Raw genomic sequence first — 24,918 nt, forward strand, 5'->3', positions numbered from 1 at the left:
TGGGCAGCACAATGCACATTTCCTGAATTTGTAAACTGTTGGTAAACTAAAGGAATGTGTCAGCTCCATTTTTATCTGCCAAATCCAAATGCTAAGCTGGAAACTGCATTCAGGTATGCTTTTTAAATCACAAATTTTACTATGAGTTACATTAATCAAGAACACTAAGTTCAAGAGAACATTCTGAGAAAAACCCCACCAAATTACTGAACAAGATGTCAAGATGTGTATTTGTATTTTATGCAGTGCAGACAAATTGCAAACCTCTTTTGTAGTATGTCTTCAAAATCTCTTTGAAAACAGAAAGATTTGTTTCACAAAGAACTTTCACAATTTTGAAAGATTATAAAATTATAATAGGTCACAAACTCTCATCCCTCTTTCCTCTGCTAACATTTTGCAGATGGTGTTGAAACCTGCTGTATCCTTCAGAGAAAAGGTAACAATAAAACAAGACAATAAAACGACCCTAGCTATTTTCAACTCCCTTCAGAACAAACTAAGAGTGCAAATTGGCCAGTTCCTCCATTTTGGAGAGCCTTTGAGATTGTAGGAAAATTAGCAAAGCAAGAGAACCCTTTGACCTACTTCTCACATGCCTGACTGATCTTTTTATGGAATAACAGTCCAACTGGTTTAGGATTGTCAGATGTCCAGCAAAAAAGGTGGGCATGCCCTCTTTTTTGTCCTCATGTCCTTTGTCTGGCTTAAAATAAAATATCTTCTGACTTTTGGGGGTATCTTGTTTTATGGACTGTTTTCACTACAGTTGTCGTTCAAACATTTGTGTATTGTGACCTCTTAAATTATCTGCTTCTTTCTTTTCCTTGTCTCAACAGCAAGACTCAGCAGCCTAAACTGACGGTGTTTATATCCTGATTCGGCAATGGGCTTCAATCCAGCCCCCTCAAATCTATGATCCCTGGAGTCTGCAGATTGCTAGACTCTCCTTTTGAAAAACGCGCTGGCAATTGCATATTACCTACGTTCTTGAAAATAAAGATCTACTGAAAAAATACTGTGATCGGAGAACCTCTTTTTCTAATGCTGGAAAAAGGAGGCCTAAGTACGTGTTCTTTTCCGTTTCTGGCTGCAATGTTTGTCACGCAGGCCAATAAAGCTCCAGCGCGTCGCCCTCCTCTCTCCCGCTTGGCCTGCCCTCCGAGCCGGGGAGGCGCTACCTGCGCAGCAACGCCCCGGGCAGGCGGCCGGAGGAGGAGCGGCGGCGGCGGCGGCAGGCGGGCTAGCGAGCGAGCGGGGCAGCCATGGCCTTCTGCAGGTTCTTCGGCGGGGAGATCTATCAAGGTCACTTCGAGCCCGGTAAGGCGCCATCGCGGCGGCCCCGCCCGGCTCTTGTCGCGACTCCGACGGCGGAGGGCGTCCCGGGCGGCTCGCGGCTACTCCTTGAGCCGGCCCTCCCGGAGGGGTCGCGCTCCCAGCTGCCTTCGGTCCTAAGCAGGCATCGGAGTTGGGCGCCGCCGGAGGGCATCAGCTGGAGAAAGAAGCTCTGGGTTGTGTGTGTTTGGGGGGGGGCTGGAGGAAGTGGCACCATCCCCCCCACCCTTCGTCCCTAGAGATGGCTGCCCGATCCCCTCGCTGTGGCCGCCGCCGCCCCCTCCCCGATGCAAAAGCAGAGGAAACCGAGATCGGGCAAGTTGCACCCTTTGCGTTTGGTGCTCCCGGGAGGTTACAGAAGAATCCCAGGGCTGGGAGGGACCGTGGAGGTCTTCTAGTGCAGCCCCCTCCCTGCCCAGGCAGGAGCAGCTCCTGTGTCCTGGACAAAGGCCAGATCTCGAGAGGGATCAGAAATTAAAGATCTACTGGTTTTGCCCCCCCAGCCATCTGTTTAAAGCAGACCACACCCCTATGAGGTAGAACAGGGTAAGACCCTGGTAACATCCCCATCATTGATGTTCAGAAAAAAATGCTTTTGAACTATGCTAAAACACCTTGTCACAGCTTGAGTTCTCACCCTGTCCCCAGTGCAAGCATGTTGGGGAGGGTGTGTGCGTGTGCACTGAATATTTGTCCTAGCAAATGCAGAAATGTTTGCAGCACAACTTCCCCCCTTGCTCACATTTCCCTTGGCGTGCAGGCCACTTCTGACTTGCTGTTTTTCCAGCTTCATATTTTCTCTTCCTTCCTGTTTATCTATAAGTGAAATGGGAGGGAGAGGTGTGTGTGTGTGAGCCCTGGGGCCCCCTGGGGAGTGGGGTAAACTTGAGTCCACAGGAAGACCAGCGGTTCTTATGGAGACTGGCTAAAGGGACAGAATCTTGCAAGCCCCTTCTCCTCCCCTCCCTCTTATGCCCCAGTGGGTCTGAAGGGGCCGGCCTGCCTCAGCCCCCTGCGTTCCTCCCTGAAGAGAGCCTCTCCTGTGTCTGTCTCTGGTCAGCAGTTGCTGATGGACTTGCAGGGAAGAAGAGAAAGTTCTCAGAAGGTCCCCAGGCTTGACAGGAGAAAGTGTGCTGCTCTGGTCCCTCTCTCTCACACACACACACACACACACACACAGCAATAGGTCAAAGGGTCTTTATTGAGCTGCCCGAACCAAATATACAATTCCCAGCAGCTCTTGAATAACAAAAGCCACACACACACACACCCTCTAGGTTCCCCCCTCTTAAGGTCCACCCGGAGTTCTAAGGAACGGGCAAGAGGGGTGGTCTCAATTCCTGAAGCCAGGCAGAAGCCAGAAGGAGGGTGCTGGATGAGGCAAGAGTTCCAAGGCCTTGAATGGCACCAGGTCAAGGCACGAACCAGAGGTCCAAAGTTCAACACGAAAATCCCAGGAAAGGAAAACCCTTCATTCCATAGATTTAGAGAAAAGGTACTTTTGCTAGGAAAGAAGCGACTGCAATTAATTCAGGCAAGATCTGAGACAAAACTGCATGGAGCATTCAAATTGAAAGAAATCCTAGAGTCCATGCCCCCTTGTCACTAGGCAACCAGAGTTCAATCAATGGCCAGAAGATGTTTTGGCAAAGTCTCTGATTCAGGTGCATCATCAGGTGCCAGAAATGACCTTGGAGAGAGATGCAAAATCTAAGCTGGCCCCTGCAAAGCTGCCCCCCCCCAGCTTTTCTATGGCAACTGACAGTAAGTAAGCGACAATGGAGGCTGACACACACGGTGTTCCAGCAATGCTCATCTCTTTGGGTGGGATTAAATAGGCAACATGTTATAGCTCCTCACATGGGGAAGACTGCCTCCTTGTGAGTAAACTGGCCGACCGGCATTGTGCCTGTCGCCTCTCCGCCCTGTGTGTCCTTGGATGGGGGGAAGGGGTGGACTCCCCCTCCTCATCCTGGCTGTTCTTGTTCTTTGCTTGAAGCCTCCTGCTGAGCTGCTGCAGCTGTGGCTCCCTCTGTTTGGGCTCAGCCTGCTAGTCCTCTGGCCATTCCAGCTGTGGCTGCTCTTGTCAAGCCAGGACCAGCTCCTCCTCCTCCTCCTCCTCCTCCTCCTCCTCATATTTATCCTAAGGAGGCTCAATTTGATGCAGTAGTTATATGTTGATATGTTAATCATGAGAGAAGGGTCCTCTATACCAGAAATGCCTCCAATATTCTCCCAAACTGTTACCTTGGAGCATGAAGCAAATGGGGCAGATCAACTTATGCAATCTGCTTTTCCATTTTGGGGAAGGAAATAAGTTGTTTAGTTGCTGACAGTCAAGAGACTAAGTCAAAAGCTAAAATGATCAGTATTATTTTTAAGAAGACTCCTTGGGTATCAAGTGAGTTATAATAATAATAAGTTGGAAGGGACCCTGGAGGTCATCTCATCCAACCCCCTGTTAAGGCAGGAAACCCTATACCATTTCAGACAAATGGCTGTCCAGTCTCTTCTTAAAACTTCCAGTGTTGGAGCATTCACCACTTCTGGAGGCAGGTTGTTCCACTGGTTAATTGTTCTAACTGTCAGGAAGTTTCTCCTTAGTTCTAGGTTGCTTCTCTCCTTGACTAGTTTCCATCCGTTGCTTCTTGTCCTGCCTTCAGGTGCTTTGGAGAAGAGCTTGGCTCCCTCTCATCTTTGTAGGAGCCCCTGAGATATTGGAACACTGCTATCATGTCACCCCTCACCCTTCTCTTCATTAAACTACACATACCCAATTCCAGCAACCGTTCCCTATATGTTTTAGCCTCCAGTCCCCCAATCATCTTTGTTGCTCTTCTGTGTACTCTTTCTAGAGTCTCGACATCAGTTTTTCCATTAAAAGCTACCGTACTGCTCCCACTTTCTGGGCATTTTCAAATTTGGATGCAGTCATGCCCTGCAAAAGCTGCAATCCACATATTATGGGATGCAGCGCTGTTTCCTCCCATTGCTTTTTTGCTTTAACATTGCAGTAAAATTCCTCTGGACCTCTAGGCCCGTTGCTGTCTCAAAGTGGAAAAACTGTTCAGGTGGTTTCTCGTGAAAATATCCTGGAGGAGAGAAGAGTCAGCCTCAGTCAGCCTCCTTGTGCAAGAAAATCCCTCTGCAAATAATGATGTCTGATGCTTGTGGAATCTTCATAGCGAGAGATAGTAATGCCATTTTTTTCATTCATGAGAATATTTCAAAATCATTCTATGGAGATGCCAAATACGTGTCTCTCTCTAAGTTTATATCATAGTTTGGCTGTTTACAATACGGATTTCATTTCTGGCAGCAGTTAACGATTCGGGCCTTCCTCCTGGGGCTTCTTTCATTCTCACACACGTTGTTGAGGACACAGATCGATCCCCAAGCTCAGAGACCTCCCACCCTGGATCTTTGCCTTCTCCACTGTCGCAATAGAGTTGCCATCTCCAGCCTGCAGTCCCACTTTCCCATTTATGGTGGCTCCTTCACGCCCTGGCAGCCAGTAGCAAATTCCTTGATTGCACATTCACAGGCCCTGATTTATGCCACCACTTCACACTCAAGAATAAAAGAGTTTCTTCCATCATTTCCCACAGCTTCATGTGACAAAGAAAGTCAAGGCTTGTGTCAGTTGCTGGTTTCCCTACATTTGTCAGTTTTACTCTTCTTCCCTAGCAAAAGAAAAAATATGGAACTGTCCAGTAACAACTTAATTTTAGGTTTCTGGCTCTGCAGTCCTAACTAATTGCAGCGTCATGGCAGAGTCTGGGATGTTTCGGCTCTGGGATATCTGATTATGTGTCCAAATTAGAATTGGCTTGGTGCTGCACAGCTAATTATTATTTATATTTTGGAATAAATGTTTTCCCACTTTCCAAACGGTGTGAAAGGGGACAACACAAGGAGAAAACTAAGCTTAGATTTAACCTAAGTCTTTTCGGACATAGGATATGGTATACTTAATGTTAATCTTTAGTAGCAATAGCACTTATAATAGCACTTAGACATATACTGCTCTGTAGAGCTTTAGAGCCCCCTCTAAGTGGTTTACAGAATCAGCCTGTTGCCCCCAACAATCAGGCTCCTCAACCTTGAGCCAGTCAGGATCGAACTCCTGGCTGTAGGCAGAATTAGCCTGCAATACTGTACTTGAACCACTGCACCACAGGGCTCCATAATATAATGAAGCTGCACCAGCTGTTGATTGCTCTTTACCAACATGAGAATCCAGGTTCCTTGTGAAGCATTCTTGAAACATTCTTCCTCTTGATGCAATCTCAACCCATGGCTGCTGCTTCTCATGTCCTACATTCCAGTGGATTCACTGTTGTCTCCTTCGTGGCCCAGGCAGCAGACCCTATATCATTCCAGACAAATGGCTGTCCATTCTCTTTTTAAAAGCCTCCAGTGATGGAGCACTCACAACTTCTGGAGGCAACTTCCGTTCCACTGGCTGATTGTTCTCACTGTCAGGAAATTTCTCCTTAATTTCAGGTTGCTTCTCTCTTTAACAGGCATTTCCCCATTGCTTCTTGTCCTCCACTTGGGTGCTTTGGAGAATAATTTGATCCCCTCTTCTCTGTGACAGCCCCTCAAATATTGGAAGACCACTATTATGTCACCTCTAATCCTTCTCTTTGTTAGACTAGTTCTCTCATCATACGGTTTAGCCTCCAGACCCCTTATGGTCTTTGTTACTCTTTTCTGCACTCTTTCTAGAGCTTCAACATTGTTTTTGTATTGTGGTGAGCACAACTGAACACAGTATTCCAAGTGTGATTTTACTAGTACAGTGGTACTAATGGTACTAATACTTCATATGGTCTTGATATTATTCCTCTTGTTGTGACTCAGGGTCAGCCTGTGGGTCCGACAGCCGGCTCCGATGTATCGGATGACTCAGATGAGGGGGAGGAGGGAAACGAACCGGCTGATGACGGTTTGGAGGCTTTGCAGAGCCCTCAGCCGGGGACCTCTTCTCAGCTGCGTGAGCCCGAGAGTGCGGAGGAAGATGACCCACAGCTGGCCCTGTTCAAGGACGCCCGACGCAGGAGGCAGTCGAGCAGGAACAAACAAAGAAAGGCTGCGGGACTCCTCGGGAGGAGGCACAGGGAGACCACGCCCTGAGCTCTCTATAAAAGGAGTGTTTGGGGAGGGGCTGGTTGCTGAAAGCAACTTTTCCGCTTGAGAAGACAAGCTCTAGTGTTTTTGTTAACTGCGTAATAAATCTTGGCAGATGCCTTTTAGCCTTGGACGCTCTCCAGTCTCTTCTTTCTGAATAGGGGTTTGCCTTATTACAAGGCCAGAAGAGGGCTGGTTCAGAACAGTTTGCTTTCAGCCACCCACCCCTTATTACTACGATGGAGCAGCTTCTTGCCGAGAATGCCCAGCTCACCCAGCAACTCACTTTGCTGGCAGCTCAGGTGGCTCAACTGCAAGCTCAGGTACCTGCTGCACCCCCACCCAGGAGGAAATGTCAGATAGCTATGCCGGATAAATTTGCTGGTAAGCCAGAACTGTTTCCTGCCTTCCTGGGACAATGCCAGCTTTTTATCAGCGTGAGAGCAGCTGATTTCCCCACTGACCGAGATAAGGTGGGATTCGTGTTGAGCCTTCTGTCGGGAGATGCAGCTCGTTGGGGCACGCCTCTGTTGGCACAGCCTAGCCCTTTGTTGGATAACTTTGGGGGGTTTTGTGACCATATGCGCCTCATGTACGAGGACCCGATTAAGGCGCAGACTGCCACCCGACGCCTGAAAGCTTTGAGGCAGGGTCAGCGCCCTCTACAGGCCTATATCAGCGATTTCCGGCTGCTTAGCCAGGATTCCGCCTGGAATGAGGCTGCGCTCGTGGATGCCTTTCAGGATGGCTTGTCAGAGGAGATGTTGGATGAGCTGGCCCGCGTGGACATTCCCTCAGATCTGAATGGGCTGATCCATCTTTGTCTGCGGATCGATGCCCGGCTGCAGCAGCGAAAGAGTCGCCGTGCCACCCCACAGACCCCTGCCGCCCCTGTTGTGCGTGAGCCCCCAGTCCAGAGGGAGGAGCCAATGGAGCTGGGTGCCACCAGGTCCCGTCTATCGGTGACGGAAATGGACAGACGACGATCGGAGGGGTTGTGTTTTTACTGTGGGGACCCTGGACATTTGGCTGCTTCTTGTCCAAAGAAGCGTCAGCGGGCATCAGTGACCAAGCCGGCCCCGAGAAAGTCCCCTGCTTTGCTGTCGGGAAACGGCCCGAGCCCGATCTAGACGGTGTGATAGATCGGACGACCCACCATGACCACGCCGAGCGACGCCATTCCGATGGTGCCTGTGAACCTCCACGGCATTTGATTTTGGAGGCACGACTGATCCTTCCTGGCAAGCCAGAGGGGATTCCGGTCCATGCCTTAATTGACTCTGGGGCTACCACTAACTTTATGGACTCGGCCTTCGTGGCCAAATGGGCTGTTCCTCAGTGTCCGGTGGATCCGCCCATGCTAGTGGAGACTATTGATGGTCGAGTGCTCCTGTCCGGGCCTATTACGGCCGCCACGCAACCAGTGAGTATGGCTATCAGTACCCATGTGGAGGCCATTCAGTTCTACATCACTTCGGATCTGCACTTCCCCGTGGTCCTGGGACTGGCGTGGCTCCGGGCGCATGATCCACAGATCTATTGGTCTCAGAACTTGGTCACCTTCCCAAGTTTGCAGTGCGTGGACCACACCCGCCATATCTGTGCCGGCCAGGTGGAGGGCTCCTCAGGAGTTTCTTTGCCTCCCGAACTGTCCGACTTTGCTGATGTGTTCAGCGAGTCAGAGGCGGACCAATTACCCCCGCACAGGCCCTATGACTGTTCCATTGAACTAGTTCCTGATGCGCCTCTCCCAGTGGGGCGTTTGTATTCCATGTCGGAGCCCGAGTTGGCTGCATTGCGGGACTTCTTGACAAAGAATTTGGCTCGTGGTTTCATCCGGCCCTTGTCCTCGCCAGTGTCTGCGCCCGTGCTCTTCGTCAAAAAGAAGTCGGGCGAGTTACGGCTCTGCTGTGACTACCGGAAACTCAACGCCATCACGGTGCGTAACCGCTACCCGCTGCCCCTCATCCCCGAGCTCTTGGACCGACTCCGGGAGGCTAAGATCTTCACGAAACTGGACCTGCGTGGAGCTTACAACCTCGTCAGGGTTCGGCCGGGTGATGAGTGGAAGACGGCGTTTGGTACTCGCTATGGACATTTCGAGTACACGGTGATGCCGTTTGGCCTGACCAACGCCCCCGCTGTGTTTCAGCATTTTATGAACGACATCTTTCGAGATCTGTTGGACCAGTTTGTCGTGATTTACCTGGACGACATCCTGATTTACTCCCCGTCGCGTGAAGCGCATCATCAGCATCTCCGTCAGGTCCTGCAGCGCCTCCGGAAACATCGGCTGTTTGCCAAGTTGGAGAAGTGCCAGTTTTACCAGGTGACCATCGATTTCTTGGGTCACCGCATTTCTCCTGAGGGCATCGCCATGGAACCGAGTAAAGTTGAGTCGTTGCAGAGTTGGCAACCCCCACGTCGCGTGAAGGATGTTCAGCGACTTCTTGGATTTGCCAACTACTATCGAACATTCATTCCTGGCTTTGCTGCCTTGACAGCCCCCCTTACCCGGCTCCTGCAGAAGAAGACTCGGTTCCAGTGGAACGCCCCCGAACAACAGGCGTTCCAAGCTTTGAAGGACGCCTTCATGAAGGAGCCCATCTTGAAGCATCCTGACCCGCAACGGCCGTTTGTCGTGGAGGCGGACGCCTCCGACATTGCCATTGGGGCCGTGTTACTCCAGGCAACGACGCCCAGCGGTACCCTTTTCCCTTGCGCGTATCACTCTCGGAAATTGAACCCCTCGGAGCGCAACTATACCATCTGGGAGAAGGAGCTGCTGGCCATTAAGGCGGCGTTCGAGGCTTGGAGGCATCATCTGGAGGGGGCGCGGCATCAAATCGAGGTCCGGACGGACCACAAGAATCTGGAAAGCCTGCAGACCGCTCGGAATTTGAACCAACGCCAGATCCGGTGGTCCCTCTTCTTTGCGAGGTTTGACTTCCGGGTGCGGTACATACCAAGCGGGCACAACCAGAGAGCGGATGCTCTGTCCAGGAAGCCCGAGTACACCCGAGTGGAAGACAAGCTTCCGCCCAGGACAGTGATCCCCGTCGAGTCTTTTGCTGCGGTGCGGGAGCCGGTGGATATACGGGCTCGGATCCGGGAGGCGCAGCAGCAGGAGGCGTGGGTGGCTCAGCGGAAGGAAGAGGTGGGGCCAGATTCGCCTTGGTCGGTCACGGATGGACTCCTGTATTATCGTGACCGGCTCTATGTTCCAGGAGGGCCACTCAGGGGACTCGTCCTCAGCCAATGTCATGATAACCCAGCTGCGGGGCATTTTGGCCTGTTCAAGACTCTGAACCTGGTCTCCCGTACCTTCTGGTGGCCCCGAGTCCGACACGATGTCCAGTCTTATGTCACCTCCTGCGTCCCATGCAGGCAGGCCAAGTCAGCGACGGGGGCCCCGCCTGGTTTACTGCAGCCTTTGCCAACGCCCAAGAGACCCTGGGGGGCTGTGTCCATGGACTTTCTGACGGATCTACCCCCATCCTCCGGCTTCACGACAGTGTTTGTGGTGGTGGACATGTTGACCAAGATGGCGCACTTCATCCCCTGTCGCGGCTTACCGTCAGCTCGCGCCACTAGTCGCATGTTCATCCAACAGGTGTTCCGGCTGCACGGCCTTCCCGATAGGGTCGTCTCCGATAGGGGGGCCCAGTTTACAGCCCGCTTCTGGCAGGAGTTGATGCGGGCGTTGGACATTAAGGTTTGCCTCTCGTCCGCGCATCATCCTCAGACCGACGGGGGTACCGAGAAGGTCATCGGCATCTTAGAGCAGTATCTGCGCTGCTACGTTAACCTGCAGCAGGACAATTGGGTGGACTATTTGGCCATAGCCGAGTTTGCCTTTAACAACTCGCAGCACACCTCCACGCAGATGACACCGTTCTTGGCCAACGTGGGTTATCACCCCAGGTTTTTCCCCCTTTCTCCCGTGGACTCACCGGAGCCGGCAGCGAACGAATTCATGGCGGAATTACAGGTGATCCATCGGTTGGTGCGACGGCAGCTGGAGAAGGCCAAGGCCGACTACAAGAGGTTCGCCGATCGGTCGAGAAGGGATACGCCTCCATTATCGGTGGGGGATCGGGTCTGGCTGTCCACCAGGAACCTACCATCCACTCGGCCGGCGAGGAAGCTGGACCACCGTTACCTTGGACCGTTCCCAGTCGAGGCCGTCATCAACCCGGTCGCCTATCGTTTAACTCTGCCACGTTCCCTGCGCGTGCACCCCGTCTTCCATCGGTCCTTGTTGGTCCCCGAACAACCGGCTTGTCCACTTCGCCAAGCGGAACCTCCCCCATCAGGACCTGGTGATGGCGACAGCACCCCCGAGTACGAGGTCGCCAGCATCAGGGATTCCCGCTGGCTGAAAGGTCGCTTCCAGTACCTGATCGAGTGGAAAGGGTACGGGCCGGAGGACTTCACATGGGAAGACGCGACCGCCGTTCATGCCCCTGCGTTGGTGACTGCTTTTCACGAACAGTTCCCATCCCGACCGCATCCAGATCGGCAGACCCGGGGGAAGGGCCCTGCGGTGCGGGATAGTGTTGTGACTCAGGGTCAGCCTGTGGGTCCGACAGCCGGCTCCGATGTATCGGATGACTCAGATGAGGGGGAGGAGGGAAACGAACCGGCTGATGACGGTTTGGAGGCTTTGCAGAGCCCTCAGCCGGGGACCTCTTCTCAGCTGCGTGAGCCCGAGAGTGCGGAGGAAGATGACCCACAGCTGGCCCTGTTCAAGGACGCCCGACGCAGGAGGCAGTCGAGCAGGAACAAACAAAGAAAGGCTGCGGGACTCCTCGGGAGGAGGCACAGGGAGACCACGCCCTGAGCTCTCTATAAAAGGAGTGTTTGGGGAGGGGCTGGTTGCTGAAAGCAACTTTTCCGCTTGAGAAGACAAGCTCTAGTGTTTTTGTTAACTGCGTAATAAATCTTGGCAGATGCCTTTTAGCCTTGGACGCTCTCCAGTCTCTTCTTTCTGAATAGGGGTTTGCCTTATTACAAGGCCAGAGGAGGGCTGGTTCAGAACACCTCTGTTCATGAATACTAGGATTACATTGGCTATTTTGCATCTGCAGCACACTGCTGGCTCATATTTAAATGGTTTTCCACTAGGACAAGTAGATCTCCGTCACAGTTAACTACTGTTGAGCTAGGTACCATCCATTCTATGCCTGTGCATTTGATTTTTTTCATCTAAGTGTAAGACCTTTTCTCACCACTGAATTACATTACATAAACCAAAAATAAACATCAGTTTCCAGGTAAATCATCATAAATGTCAGTTGTATGACTGTGGGATGCTGCAAATGGTCATATGGGCCAGTTGCCTATCACCCAAAGTGCAGCCATGTGACCGTGGTGAGGGGGCATTGGAACCTCAGAATTGGGATGCTTTTGAAAGCATAAAATGTGAAGGGAGACTCCCAGTGGTAACTAGCAGCAATATCATGGCAAAGGGAAGCAGCAACCCAAACTTCCAACAAATAGGGGTCAGTCCGAAGAGTCCTCTGCATTCTCCTCATTGCCAAATGGATCCCCTCCTCTTTGACCAAGGGACAGGTGAACACAAAGGCCCAGACAGATCCACCCAGTCCCACCAAAGGAAATGACCTCCCCATTTATTATCAGTGACATGTTTTTCCAAGCATATTTTTCCTCCTAACTAATTGCCAGGAGAGACATTACAGATTGGAGATGAGGTGAATGAAGGTTATCACCTGCCTTTCAACCAGAGACCCACACCTCACACTGCATGTGTTGCTTGTGTCTGGAGTCAAAAAAGAAAACCACAATTCAGAAACCGTGGCTAGGTATATATTAGTATTTTCCACTTCAATAAATCCCAGTGCTTTTTAGTGCTTTCACTGTTTTTCAATAATTTGTGAAAAATAGATGAAAGTCATATTCTTCAAATTTTATTTACTGTTATCAGCTCCATCTTCAAGAGATTTGCCAAATCCAGTTAAGGTGGAAAACTTCATGTGTGCTTTTTAAAATCAATATTTTTCCGTCTTGTGTCACATTAACCAGGAAGACAAAGTTCAAGAGAACTTCCCGGGGGAAAAAGAATCACCAAACTTCTGAACAAGATGTCAAGACTTGTGTTTATCACAGTGCAGATGAATTGCAACCTTCATTTGTAGTATGACTTCAAAATCCTTTGAAAACCGAGATTCAGTGTTAGTTTCAAGATCTTGAGAGATCATTATAGGTCACAGACACTCATCTCACTTTCCTTTGCATTTTGATATTGATGTCAACCTCCAGCTGAAAAGACCAACTAAGAAAAACACCAGAGCCATTAATTACACTAAGGTAAACCTTTTTGGATAGAATCATTACCACCGGTTTAAAGTGAAAGCTAGCTCTGAAGAAGCGGTGGGAAGCAGTTAATAGAACGAATCTCCTCCTCTCTCTGACAATTCAGGTCACATTATCCAATACATCTCCCTGTGATTAGTACGAGAAGACACTTTAGTTCACCAAAAGAAATTTTCGTGTCTCACAATGGTAAGAACACCTCTGGTTTCAAAGTTCTCCCCACCTTCCTCCCATCTCTCTTAGCAAGCTAGAAGCACGCAGCCCGTCCTACAGGTCATACAGGTCCTAAAGGTCATCTTGTCACAAGACAGGACGGAAAAGTTGGTTGTTTGGCTCTGCCTTTCAAAGCAGAAGCTCCCTCAGTTAGAGCTAAACAAAGCGATCACCCCAGGCCCTATTCAAGGTGGAATCCCTATATCCGGTCCTCAACTAGCCATGTGCCTGAATCTAAAGTTCTTGTTCACATTTGAATAATACTTTTTTTAAAAATCCCATTTATATCCCGCCCTTCTCCGAAGACTCAGGGCGGCTTACAATCTAAAGCACAAATCAATGTGCTTAGCAATAGCCTTCATTCTATGTACATGCCTGCTTATTAGGGCTTTCGGGGGGGCCCAAGCGGCATTATTACAAAGTCAGCTTATTGCCCCCAACATTCTGGGTCCTCATTTTACCTACCTCGGAAGGATGGAAGGCTGAGTCAACCTTGAGCCTGGTGGGACTCGAACCTGCACTAATTGCAGGCAGCTGGTGTTACTTAAGGAGGCATTAGCCCACTGCTCCACCAAAAGTTTGCAAACTTTGTTGGACATTACCTGACAGCACATGGAAGAAAAAGAATGTGAAAACATGGGGGGCGGGACCCTCTAATTGTCTCACTTCAGCTCTCTGAAAGCTGACTCTTTCCATCAGAGTAAAGCTCAAGTAATGGCCAGAGGTGGATCTTCACAGTTGGATGACCAATCAACAAAGCTCAGGCTTCACCGAACTCCATCAGGAAGGATGATCATCACGAGGCAAGGCACAGAAGTGAGAGCTGTTGATCGCTGTAATAACATGCTATTAGCCCTTTGAGCAGAGAGGTCACACTGGCTTTTTATGGTAGCATTCAGAGCCTGTACGTGTGGTGGGATGCAGTTTTTGGCTCCAGAGAACGACCGCCAGCCAAATGCTGTTTTCTTTGATGCAGAGCTACCAAAAGGCAACCGAATTCTAATTCAGATCCAACTTTGTCACCCACAGTGTGCTCTAGAAATTGTAAGTGACCTCAACAAGTTGCAACCTAGACAAGACCTGCAACCTCTCATTTCATGTATTTCTCATTCATTGGCAGCTCTGATGTGAGGCTCTCCTTCGCCCTCCTATGACCTCTGGATCTAACAGTGACGCAAAGGGATTCTGATGGCAGCTGAGATGGGCTCACATTGAAGTCAAAAGGACACCCAATTCATCTGTTTCTCAATCGTTAAAAAACTTAATTCATTTTTGCTATATGCAAACATTAAGTGCCAACTAGGTGTAATATGCAAGTGTCTCTCTCGAGGTCAGTTGAAACTCAAAAGGGGGTTAAACAGGGGTGCATTTTGGCCCCCTTGCTCTTCAATTTTTACATAAATATGGTAAAATGGTTAAATAATCCAAATTACCAGCCCCCCCCAAAAAAAAATAGGTGACCGAAGAATTGCTCTGCTGCTCTATGCAGAGGACGCTGTGATTCTCTCCAGGACTCCAGTTGGCCTTCAAAGAGCCTTGCAAGCCCTTGTCCAGTATTGCAAATATAATAAACTGGACATAAATTATGAGAAATCAAAGGTTATGGCTTTTGCAAAAAGGCCCAAACGGTACTCATGGTATTTAAATAGCCACAAAATAGAGCAGGTAACCACCTTTTAAGTACCTAGGGGTGGTCATCCATGCCACCAGCTCACAAAAAGCCCATGGAGAATACACAGCTGCCTCTGGCCAACAATCAGCGAATGCCATTTTTAACTTTTTCCGCACAAAGGGAGGCCACTGTGTTCCAGCTCCAGTTAAGCTCTTTCTTGCCAAGTCACTAGCACAGCTTCTCTACGGGACCTTGCTCAGACCCTCAGCTTTGTGTTTTACACTACTGGAGAGAATTCAATCCAAATTTATCAGAACAATTCTCCAGATGCTGCGCTGTGTCCCAAATGCACTTCTGCGCCTGGAGACAGGATTGACCAAAGTTGAAGCAAGAACCTGTAGAGCTTCCTTTAACATCTGGCTAAGGTTTAATAGCTTTCTGCAAGGCCTTGGTCCATTAATTCTTCAAGATAAATTCTCCTCTTCATGGATCATGGCAGTCGAGTCTAACCTTGCCAAATTAGGCTTCTCATCAGCCTCAATTCTCAAATTGGACTACGACTAATCAAAACAAACCTTGCGTCAAAGAATAGAGGACATCGAGAGGCAAGCGGACTTAGGTATAGCTCCGCTGTTTCTGGCTCCAGACTCTATTAGATACGTGGTTACACTTGCCAGGTATCTTAGTCAGTTGGAGTCAGTAAACCACCGGAAAGCACTCTCACTCGCACGGTGCCATGCGTCTCCATTGGCTGTCCTGTATGGCAACTATAAAAAGACACCGTCTGAAAGACTCTGCTCCTGTGGCTGAGGAGAGGTGGAGACCATTGGATACATACTCCTTTGAACTCCCACAGGGAGTTCATGGCCTCCATGACGGCCATGGGCCTGACCCAAGTAATTCAGGGCCCGACTCATGTGGGGGATCATACTCTCGACTTGGTGTTCCTGTCTGGACAGTGGTTGGATGATCTAGGAGGGGGTTCATCAACTATTGTTCCCCTGTCATGGTCAGATCATTATCTCCTGCGGCTGGTCTTCCGTTATGCCACCCCCCGCCGCTGGGCTGCAGAACCGACCAGGTGGTTCCGCCCCAGGCGCCTAATGGACCCGGAACAGTTCCAGATGGTGCTTGGGTCTATACCCATTGCCCTCACCCACAGCCCAGTCGATGCCCTGATGGATGCCTGGGAAAGGGCGGCCGCTGGGGCACTTGACTGTGTTGTACCCTTGCGACCTCTGACCCGGTGCAGATCCCGTTGGGCTCCGTGGTTCTCTGCAGAGCTCCGGGAGATGAAGCGTCGGAGACGGGGTCTAGAGAGCGGTTGGAGGTCCAGCCGATCCAAATCTGACCGATTGCAGTTAAGAACCTTTATAAGATCTTATCTTGCGGCGATAAGGACGGCGAAGTCTAACTACTTCGCTGCCCTCATCGCGTCCGCAGATAATCGCCCAGCCGCCCTGTTTAGGGTGACTCGCTCCCTCCTTAACCAGGAGGTGAGGGAGGATCCCTTACGGGGACGAGCTGAGGAGTTTAGTCATCATCTGGCGGACAAAATCTCTCAGATCCGGACCGGTCTGGACTCTGACTGGGCAGAGTCTGACGTGGAGGAATCGGACGGTCTTGAGCATGTTATCTGGACTGAGTTTGATCCTGTTTCCCCTGATGATGTGGACAGGATCATGGGGAGGCTGAGCACCACCACCTGTTTGTTGGATACGTGCCCCTCCTGGCTGGTTCCAGGCAGTAATAACTGCTTCTTTGAAGGAGGGTGTCTTCCCTGCCGCCTTGAAGGAGGCGGTGGTGAGACCCCTCCTCAAAAAGCCTGCCCTGGACCCGGCTGTTTTAAATAATTATCGTCCAGTCTCCAACCTTCGCTTTTTGGCGAAGGTTGTTGAGAGTGTGGTGGTGCATCAGCTTCCTCTGTTCCTGGAGGAAACTGATTATCTGGACCCGTACCAATCGGGTTTCAGGCCCGGACACAGCACGGAGACGGCATTGGTCGCGCTGGTGAATGATCTCTGGCGGGCTCGGGACAGGGGTTGTTCCTCTGTCCTAGTCCTATTAGATCTCTCAGCGGCTTTTGATACCATCTGTGGCGTCTCAGGGGGTTGGGAGTGGGAGGCACCGTTTTACGGTGGTTCTCCTCCTATCTCCTGGTCCACTCGCAGTCGGTGTTGGCGGGAGGGCAGAGATCCACCCCGAGGCCTCTTGTTTGTGGAGTTCCTCAGGGGTCGGTTCTCTCGCCCCTCCTGTTCAACATCTATATGAAGCCGCTGGGTGAGATCATTCGTGGTTTCGGGGTGGGGTATCATCAGTACGCTGATGATACCCAACATTTTCTTTCCACCCCGAACCAACCCAGCGATGCCCTCGCCGTGATGTCCCATTGCCTGGAGGCAGTCCAGGTCTGGATGGGGAGAAACAGGCTTCGTCTCAATCCTGCCAAGACTGAGTGGCTGTACATATCGGCATCTCGGGTTAACCAGACCATTCCACCTTTAACGATGGGGGTGAGGTGTTACCCCCCGTTGATAGGGCTCGCAACTTGGGCGTCCTCCTTGACTCCCGGCTCAATTTTAAAGACCATATAGGAGCCGTGACCAGGGGGGCTTTTGCCCAGGTTCGCCTGGTGCGCCAGTTGTGACCCTACCTGGACCGAGATGCCCTACGCACAGTCACTCATGCGCTCGTGACCTCCCGTTTAGACTACTGCAACGCTCTCTACATGGGGCTGCCCTTGAGGACCACTCGGAGGCTTCAGCTGGTGCAGAATGCAGCCGCGTGAGTTGTGATGGGGGTTTCCCGATACTCCCATGTAACACCTCTACTCCACGAGCTGCATTGGCTTCCGGTTGCCCTCCGGGTGAGATTCAAGGTGCTGGTGATGACCTATAAAGCCCTAAATGGCTTGGGTCTGGGATATCTGAGGGAACACCTGCTGCCAGCATCAAGTTCCCTTCGTCCAGTGCGCTCCCACAGGGAGGGTCTTCTCAGGGTGCCGCCGGTAAAAGATTGCCGGCGGGTAACACCCAGGGGGAGGGCCTTCTCAGTGGGTGCGCCTGCCCTCTGGAACCAGCTGCCCGTGGAGCTGAGGACTGCCCCCGACCTCCATTCCACCGGGACCTGAAGACCTGGCTCTTCGAGCTCTCTGGCCCAGGCTGAAAATTTTAATTCTAATTTTAATTGGGGGTTTTTATTTTTTCAGGGACTGTTATAATCTTTTTAATTGTTTTTAATTTTTGTATTTCTTGTTTTAATTACCCTGTTAACCGCCCTGAGTCCTTCGGGAAACGGCGGTATACAAATCCAATTAAATAAATAAATAAATAAGAGAAAATCTTAGTTGCATTTGCACAACACTGATTACAGATTTGTACTCTTTTCTGGTGTGTATGTAACCTGATATACTAATGCACTAAGCTCTAAAAAACCCTGCCCCACCTAGCAGCTTAGCATGTTACGTAAAAGAAAGCTTGTTGTACAAATCCCTCAGCTAAATCTTTACTCGGCTAGGGGGGAGCACAATTGTGCAACTGAACCTCTGCCTAGTTGCAGTTTCCGCTGCCATTATGACTTTTTCATAACTTCTCTTTGGATTCTGCTGCTTAGCATGTTACACCTGCCTTCCGAGTACGGCTTCCCCCGGGTGCTCCATCGAGTTGCCATCCTCATAATGTTCTGCAAGGCACCGAAAACCCGGCTGCTCTCCCAGATCTTGGGCAGGGTGGGGGGAGCCCTTGTAAGATTTTGTGTGGAATGATTTTATTCTGCTCCGTGTGGTCTTCCTCGACGTGTAACATCCGTTTCTTGTTTGTTCTGACGTTTTTACTAGGTCAAGTAGGCAGAATCCTTTGCCAATGTGGTGTGATGATTATTAGGACCCCGTGCCTTCATTATTAGTAGCCTATTTTCCAGGCATGTTTTTTCTGGTAACTGATTACCAGGGTAGAGATTACCCGTTGGAGGGGAGGGGAGGGGAGGGGAGGAGAGACTATCATCCTCTCCTTCAGCCAGAGAGGCCAGGATCAGAGCTCACATTGCACGTTTTGCCTGGCCTGTTTTCTAAATTCAGCCAATGAAGAACATTTCAGAAAGTACAGCTCAAAAGGGATTAACCAATATGTAAAAAAAAAGAATTTGTCATAATAATAATAATACCAATTGGAGGGGGGAGTAAAGAAGATAATAAGGATAAATATGAATACCACAGCCATATGCACAGACACTAGACAGCACTGTAAGAATTAGACAGACAGAAAGATAACCTTTATTGTCATTTTTTACTGTGGGCACAATGGCACACATTAAAAATGAAATTTAGTTGCTTGCTCTCAAAGTGTACACACACATAACACACATTTAAACATACTATATACTACATATGTGTATGTTCAGCAGATTGACGGCACAAGGGAAAAATGTCCCTGTGTGTCGCCGTTTTGGGATCACTCTGAGTTTGGCTTGCATTCAACAATTGGTTAAAAAAAAACACCAACCCATTGCAATCTTTCAGTGATTTGTCATGTTTGAATAACATCCCAGAAATACAAGAAATATCCTTGATCTGTGAGATTTAATTTTAATTGTTTTCAGCAAAGTTTCTAGTGTCCTCAAGAAAATGCTTGAAGATTCCTGCCACGTGGAACATGAATGGTTTGAGCTAGGCTTAATCTTTCAGTCATCTGCCTGCTAGGTCAGTCAAACCTGGGAGCTTCCTGCAAAGTCACACAGAACATCCCTTGCCATCATTAAAGTATGCAAATTCTAATGCTCATGGTCAAGCGATCGTCCAGTAGGACTCCAAGGTGCCTCTCACAGTTACTGTTTTTAAGCCAAGTCTCTTTTGATGGGTTTCATCTATCAGAACCATGACATTAACCCAAAAAGCAACCTTTCTACCTTAGCCACCTTGGGGTCCTGAGTTCCAGTCACCTTCCCTAGGTTGGGGGCAGGGGGGTAGGCTGACAAAGACTCGGGGAAGATCTCAGCATGGAGAAGGTAGAAGCACCTGTAACCAGCACCCCGGCCATGGCTGCTGCCTCAGCAGAGGGAGCTCAAGCCAGCACACCGGCGGAGAAACGTTTGGTGCCTTAAAGCAGAGGGCAAGACCAAAGACGCGAGACCTGATCTGGTCATCGGAGTGGACCCTGCCCAGTGGAGACTCCAAGCAGCTCGAGGCAACCCTGCCAAAGGGAAGTTCTTTGAAAGCATCCGAAGCCAACTTGCAGGTAGGATCCTCTCAACGATCACGCTCCCCGGACCGTAGGGGGGGCAAAAGATTGATGACTACTGAGGACTCTGGAGAATGGAAGTGCCTGTTCGCAGTCCATAGCCAATCGGTGGAGAAGTTGGTGAAGAGATTTGAAGGGCTGGAGGTGAGGAGCGGGGAACAACTTTCTCACTCTTCACATGCTAGTGAACACGATCAGCGGGGCCAACACCAATCTGTGCCTAAGAGAATCCCCAGCCCCGCTGATGGAGCGCAGGCGGTTTCCCCGGCCTCAAAGCCACCAGCATTGACCTCCAGCCCTGCGAGAAAGGAGAGTCCCTGCTGTCACTCTAAACATGGCAGTCCGTCACCACTCCTCCAAGACTCCAGAGCGTCAATCATGACACAAGAGCCCCAGCCACCGGAGAAGCTCTGGTTGGCATTGGTTGTCACAATCCCTCGACAGGCACCGCTGCCGTGATGATTCCAGGCGGTGGGATTATGATGACAGCCCCAACAGACGGCCCCACTACCAAAGCCCGAGCCCACACCAGGGCAGCCGAAGTCCGGATTGTCACCGGCACCGTAAGAGCCTCAACCATCACTGTCAGTCACACAGCCCAGTGCATCACCGTCGGCGCCACCCAAGCCCGAGGCCTACGCAGGGAGGAGATCCAGATGTGAATGTTCAACAAGGTTTAATACAACAGCTGCGCTACCTGTTGGCCAGGCAGCAACAGGTTGGGGCGCCGCAACTGTTGGGGGCCCTGCAGCAACTGGGGATGCTGCAGCCGCCACCGCCAGGAGGTAAGCAGCCGTTGGGAGCACAGCAGCAGTGGGGGTGGCAACAGCCCCTGAATGTGCAACAACCGCATGGGGTCTACAGCAATTGGGGATGCCGCAGCCACCGTTGGGAGGTCAGCAGCTGCTGGGAGTGCAACAACTGCAGCAAGGAGGCCAACTGTTAGATGTTTTGTGCCAGCCATTGGCAGTTACCCAAAAAGGTCATCAGATGGGAGCAAAGAGGCTTCTTTGCTTTCACTGATGAGTCAGGGGTCTCAGACCCCTGCAGCCCCATTGGAGAGAGTGTTTTATGGTTAGGGAGGGGCCGAGACCCCCCATAGATACCTCTGCTCAGGGGCTGCTCCTAGTTCTAGCCCTTCTCATCTTTCTCTCTCTCTTGCATGCATTCTCTCTCTATCATACAAGCATGGATGCCTCCATGCCACATAGCTCTTTTTATATAACCTATCGGTGAATAAAGCTTCATAATGATTGCATCTCTGCATCCTGCCTTTTTTACTTGGAAGCACCTTAACGACCCATCGATCTCTCGTCAGAGCTTCTCCCCATAAGTTGGTAGCAGAGGATGGTTTAAGGTAAAGCTTCCAAGCTTGCAGATAGCAGTAAGATCCCTAGATTTGAAACTGAAATGGATGGCCGGAGATCCCAGATTGTGACCAGGAGTCTTCAATCAAGATCAACAGCCCTAGCCCCTGAAGCAAGCTCCGCTCCAGGTGAGAGCACAGATGGCTTCCTTCTGCACGCCACAGAGGGAAGCTTGGAAGTTTTACAGTCCGCCCAAGACTGTCCAGATGCAGCAGAAGCGCTCCGGACCCAACACAGGCACCGTGTGGACCAAATGTCTACACAGGAATGCAAGGAACAACTGCAGCAAGGAGGCCAACAACCACTGAGAATGCAGCCGCAATGGGGGGGCAGCAGCCCACGATGGTGCCACCCCTTAGAGTGACTTTTGATGGTGATCCAGCGAAGCTGATCTTCTTCCTTAATCAAATATGTTCCCACATGAATTACAATGCCAATTTCTACCCAAATCCAGTTACTATGGTCAACGTGGTCACGGCCAATCTGGAAGGGGAAGCGTCTAAGACAAGTTGTTTTGGCGTGCGATGCCCTATAACGCCATCCTGAGGGAAGAAGTTGAAACAGTTTATGTCCAGGATTTGAGGAGTCTGTAAATACTTTCACAGCCCTCTTTCTGGCTTGTGCAGTACACAGGTCCTTGGTGGAAAGCAGGCTGGTTGTGATTGTTTTTTTCTGTAGGCCTAACTATCCGTTGAAGTCTGTGTCTGACTAGTTTGATTGAGGTGCAAATGACAGACTCAGTAATTCCTTTGTAGAACTGTATCAGCAGTTCCTTGGGCAGCACAATGCACATTTCCTGAATTTGTAAACTGTTGGTAAACTAAAGGAATGTGTCAGCTCCATTTTTATCTGCCAAATCCAAATGCTAAGCTGGAAACTGCATTCAGGTATGCTTTTTAAATCACAAATTTTACTATGAGTTACATTAATCAAGAACACTAAGTTCAAGAGAACATTCTGAGAAAAACCCCACCAAATTACTGAACAAGATGTCAAGATGTGTATTTGTATTTTATGCAGTGCAGACAAATTGCAAACCTCTTTTGTAGTATGTCTTCAAAATCTCTTTGAAAACAGAAAGATTTGTTTCACAAAGAACTTTCACAATTTTGAAAGATTATAAAATTATAATAGGTCACAAACTCTCATCCCTCTTTCCTCTGCTAACATTTTGCAGATGGTGTTGAAACCTGCTGTATCCTTCAGAGAAAAGGTAACAATAAAACAAGACAATAAAACGACCCTAGCTATTTTCAACTCCCTTCAGAACAAACTAAGAGTGCAAATTGGCCAGTTCCTCCATTTTGGAGAGCCTTTGAGATTGTAGGAAAATTAGCAAAGCAAGAGAACCCTTTGACCTACTTCTCACATGCCTGACTGATCTTTTTATGGAATAACAGTCCAACTGGTTTAGGATTGTCAGATGTCCAGCAAAAAAGGTGGGCATGCCCTCTTTTTTGTCCTCATGTCCTTTGTCTGGCTTAAAATAAAATATCTTCTGACTTTTGGGGGTATCTTGTTTTATGGACTGTTTTCACTACAGTTGTCGTTCAAACATTTGTGTATTGTGACCTCTTAAATTATCTGCTTCTTTCTTTTCCTTGTCTCAACAGCAAGACTCAGCAGCCTAAACTGACGGTGTTTATATCCTGATTCGGCAATGGGCTTCAATCCAGCCCCCTCAAATCTATGATCCCTGGAGTCTGCAGATTGCTAGACTCTCCTTTTGAAAAACGCGCTGGCAATTGCATATTACCTACGTTCTTGAAAATAAAGATCTACTGAAAAAATACTGTGATCGGAGAACCTCTTTTTCTAATGCTGGAAAAAGGAGGCCTAAGTACGTGTTCTTTTCCGTTTCTGGCTGCAATGTTTGTCACGCAGGCCAATAAAGCTCCAGCGCGTCGCCCTCCTCTCTCCCGCTTGGCCTGCCCTCCGAGCCGGGGAGGCGCTACCTGCGCAGCAACGCCCCGGGCAGGCGGCCGGAGGAGGAGCGGCGGCGGCGGCGGCAGGCGGGCTAGCGAGGCAGCCATGGCCTTCTGCAGGTTCTTCGGCGGGGAGATCTATCAAGGTCACTTCGAGCCCGGTAAGGCGCCATCGCGGCGGCCCCGCCCGGCTCTTGTCGCGACTCCGACGGCGGAGGGCGTCCCGGGCGGCTCGCGGCTACTCCTTGAGCCGGCCCTCCCGGAGGGGTCGCGCTCCCAGCTGCCTTCGGTCCTAAGCAGGCATCGGAGTTGGGCGCCGCCGGAGGGCAGCAGCTGGAGAAAGAAGCTCTGGGTTGTGTGTGTTTGGGGGGGGGGGCTGGAGGAAGTGGCACCATCCCCCCCACCCTTCGTCCCTAGAGATGGCTGCCCGATCCCCTCGCTGTGGCCGCCGCCGCCCCCTCCCCGATGCAAAAGCAGAGGAAACCGAGATCGGGCAAGTTGCACCCTTTGCGTTTGGTGCTCCCGGGAGGTTACAGAAGAATCCCAGGGCTGGGAGGGACCGTGGAGGTCTTCTAGTGCAGCCCCCTCCCTGCCCAGGCAGGAGCAGCTCCTGTGTCCTGGACAAAGGCCAGATCTCGAGAGGGATCAGAAATTAAAGATCTACTGGTTTTGCCCCCCCAGCCATCTGTTTAAAGCAGACCACACCCCTATGAGGTAGAACAGGGTAAGACCCTGGTAACATCCCCATCATTGATGTTCAGAAAAAAATGCTTTTGAACTATGCTAAAACACCTTGTCACAGCTTGAGTTCTCACCCTGTCCCCAGTGCAAGCATGTTGGGGAGGGTGTGTGCGTGTGCACTGAATATTTGTCCTAGCAAATGCAGAAATGTTTGCAGCACAACTTCCCCCCTTGCTCACATTTCCCTTGGCGTGCAGGCCACTTCTGACTTGCTGTTTTTCCAGCTTCATATTTTCTCTTCCTTCCTGTTTATCTATAAGTGAAATGGGAGGGAGAGGTGTGTGTGTGTGAGCCCTGGGGCCCCCTGGGGTGTGGGGTAAACTTGAGTCCACAGGAAGACCAGCGGTTCTTATGGAGACTGGCTAAAGGGACAGAATCTTGCAAGCCCCTTCTCCTCCCCTCCCTCTTATGCCCCAGTGGGTCTGAAGGGGCCGGCCTGCCTCAGCCCCCTGCGTTCCTCCCTGAAGAGAGCCTCTCCTGTGTCTGTCTCTGGTCAGCAGTTGCTGATGGACTTGCAGGGAGGAAGAGAAAGTTCTCAGAAGGTCCCCAGGCTTGACAGGAGAAAGTGTGCTGCTCTGGTCCCTCTCTCACACACACACACACACACACACACACACAGCAATAGGTCAAAGGGTCTTTATTGAGCTGCCCGAACCAAATATACAATTCCCAGCAGCTCTTGAATAACAAAAGCCACACACACACACACCCTCTAGGTTCCCCCCTCTTAAGTTCCACCCGGAGTTCTAAGGAACGGGCAAGAGGGGTGGTCTCAATTCCTGAAGCCAGGCAGAAGCCAGAAGGAGGGTGCTGGATGAGGCAAGAGTTCCAAGGCCTTGAATGGCACCAGGTCAAGGCACGAACCAGAGGTCCAAAGTTCAACACGAAAATCCCAGGAAAGGAAAACCCTTCATTCCATAGATTTAGAGAAAAGGTACTTTTGCTAGGAAAGAAGCGACTGCAATTAATTCAGGCAAGATCTGAGACAAAACTGCATGGAGCATTCAAATTGAAAGAAATCC

General features: G+C 50.3%; 1 protein-coding gene across 2 annotated transcripts in view; it reads left to right on the top strand.

Moving 5' to 3' along the window:
* The first annotated feature begins 1,188 nt into the window (after nt 1-1,188).
* Nucleotides 1,189-24,918, top strand: part of MSRB1 (methionine sulfoxide reductase B1) — a 31,399-nt gene continuing 7,669 nt past the window's right edge. Inside the window, exon 1 of one of the 2 annotated variants that reach the window (XM_081338422.1) lies at nt 1,189-1,320. In XM_081338422.1, the coding sequence (XP_081194548.1) occupies nt 1,266-1,320 (55 nt within the window). In that variant the 5' untranslated portion in view covers nt 1,189-1,265. Of the gene's footprint in view, nt 1,321-23,155; nt 23,317-24,918 lie in introns of those variants that run through there. The other variant, XM_081338421.1, reaches the window with a different exon arrangement.

Source organism: Vipera berus (assembly GCF_964194415.1).
Source record: "Vipera berus genome assembly, chromosome: 13".
NCBI classification, from domain to species: domain Eukaryota; kingdom Metazoa; phylum Chordata; class Lepidosauria; order Squamata; family Viperidae; genus Vipera; species Vipera berus.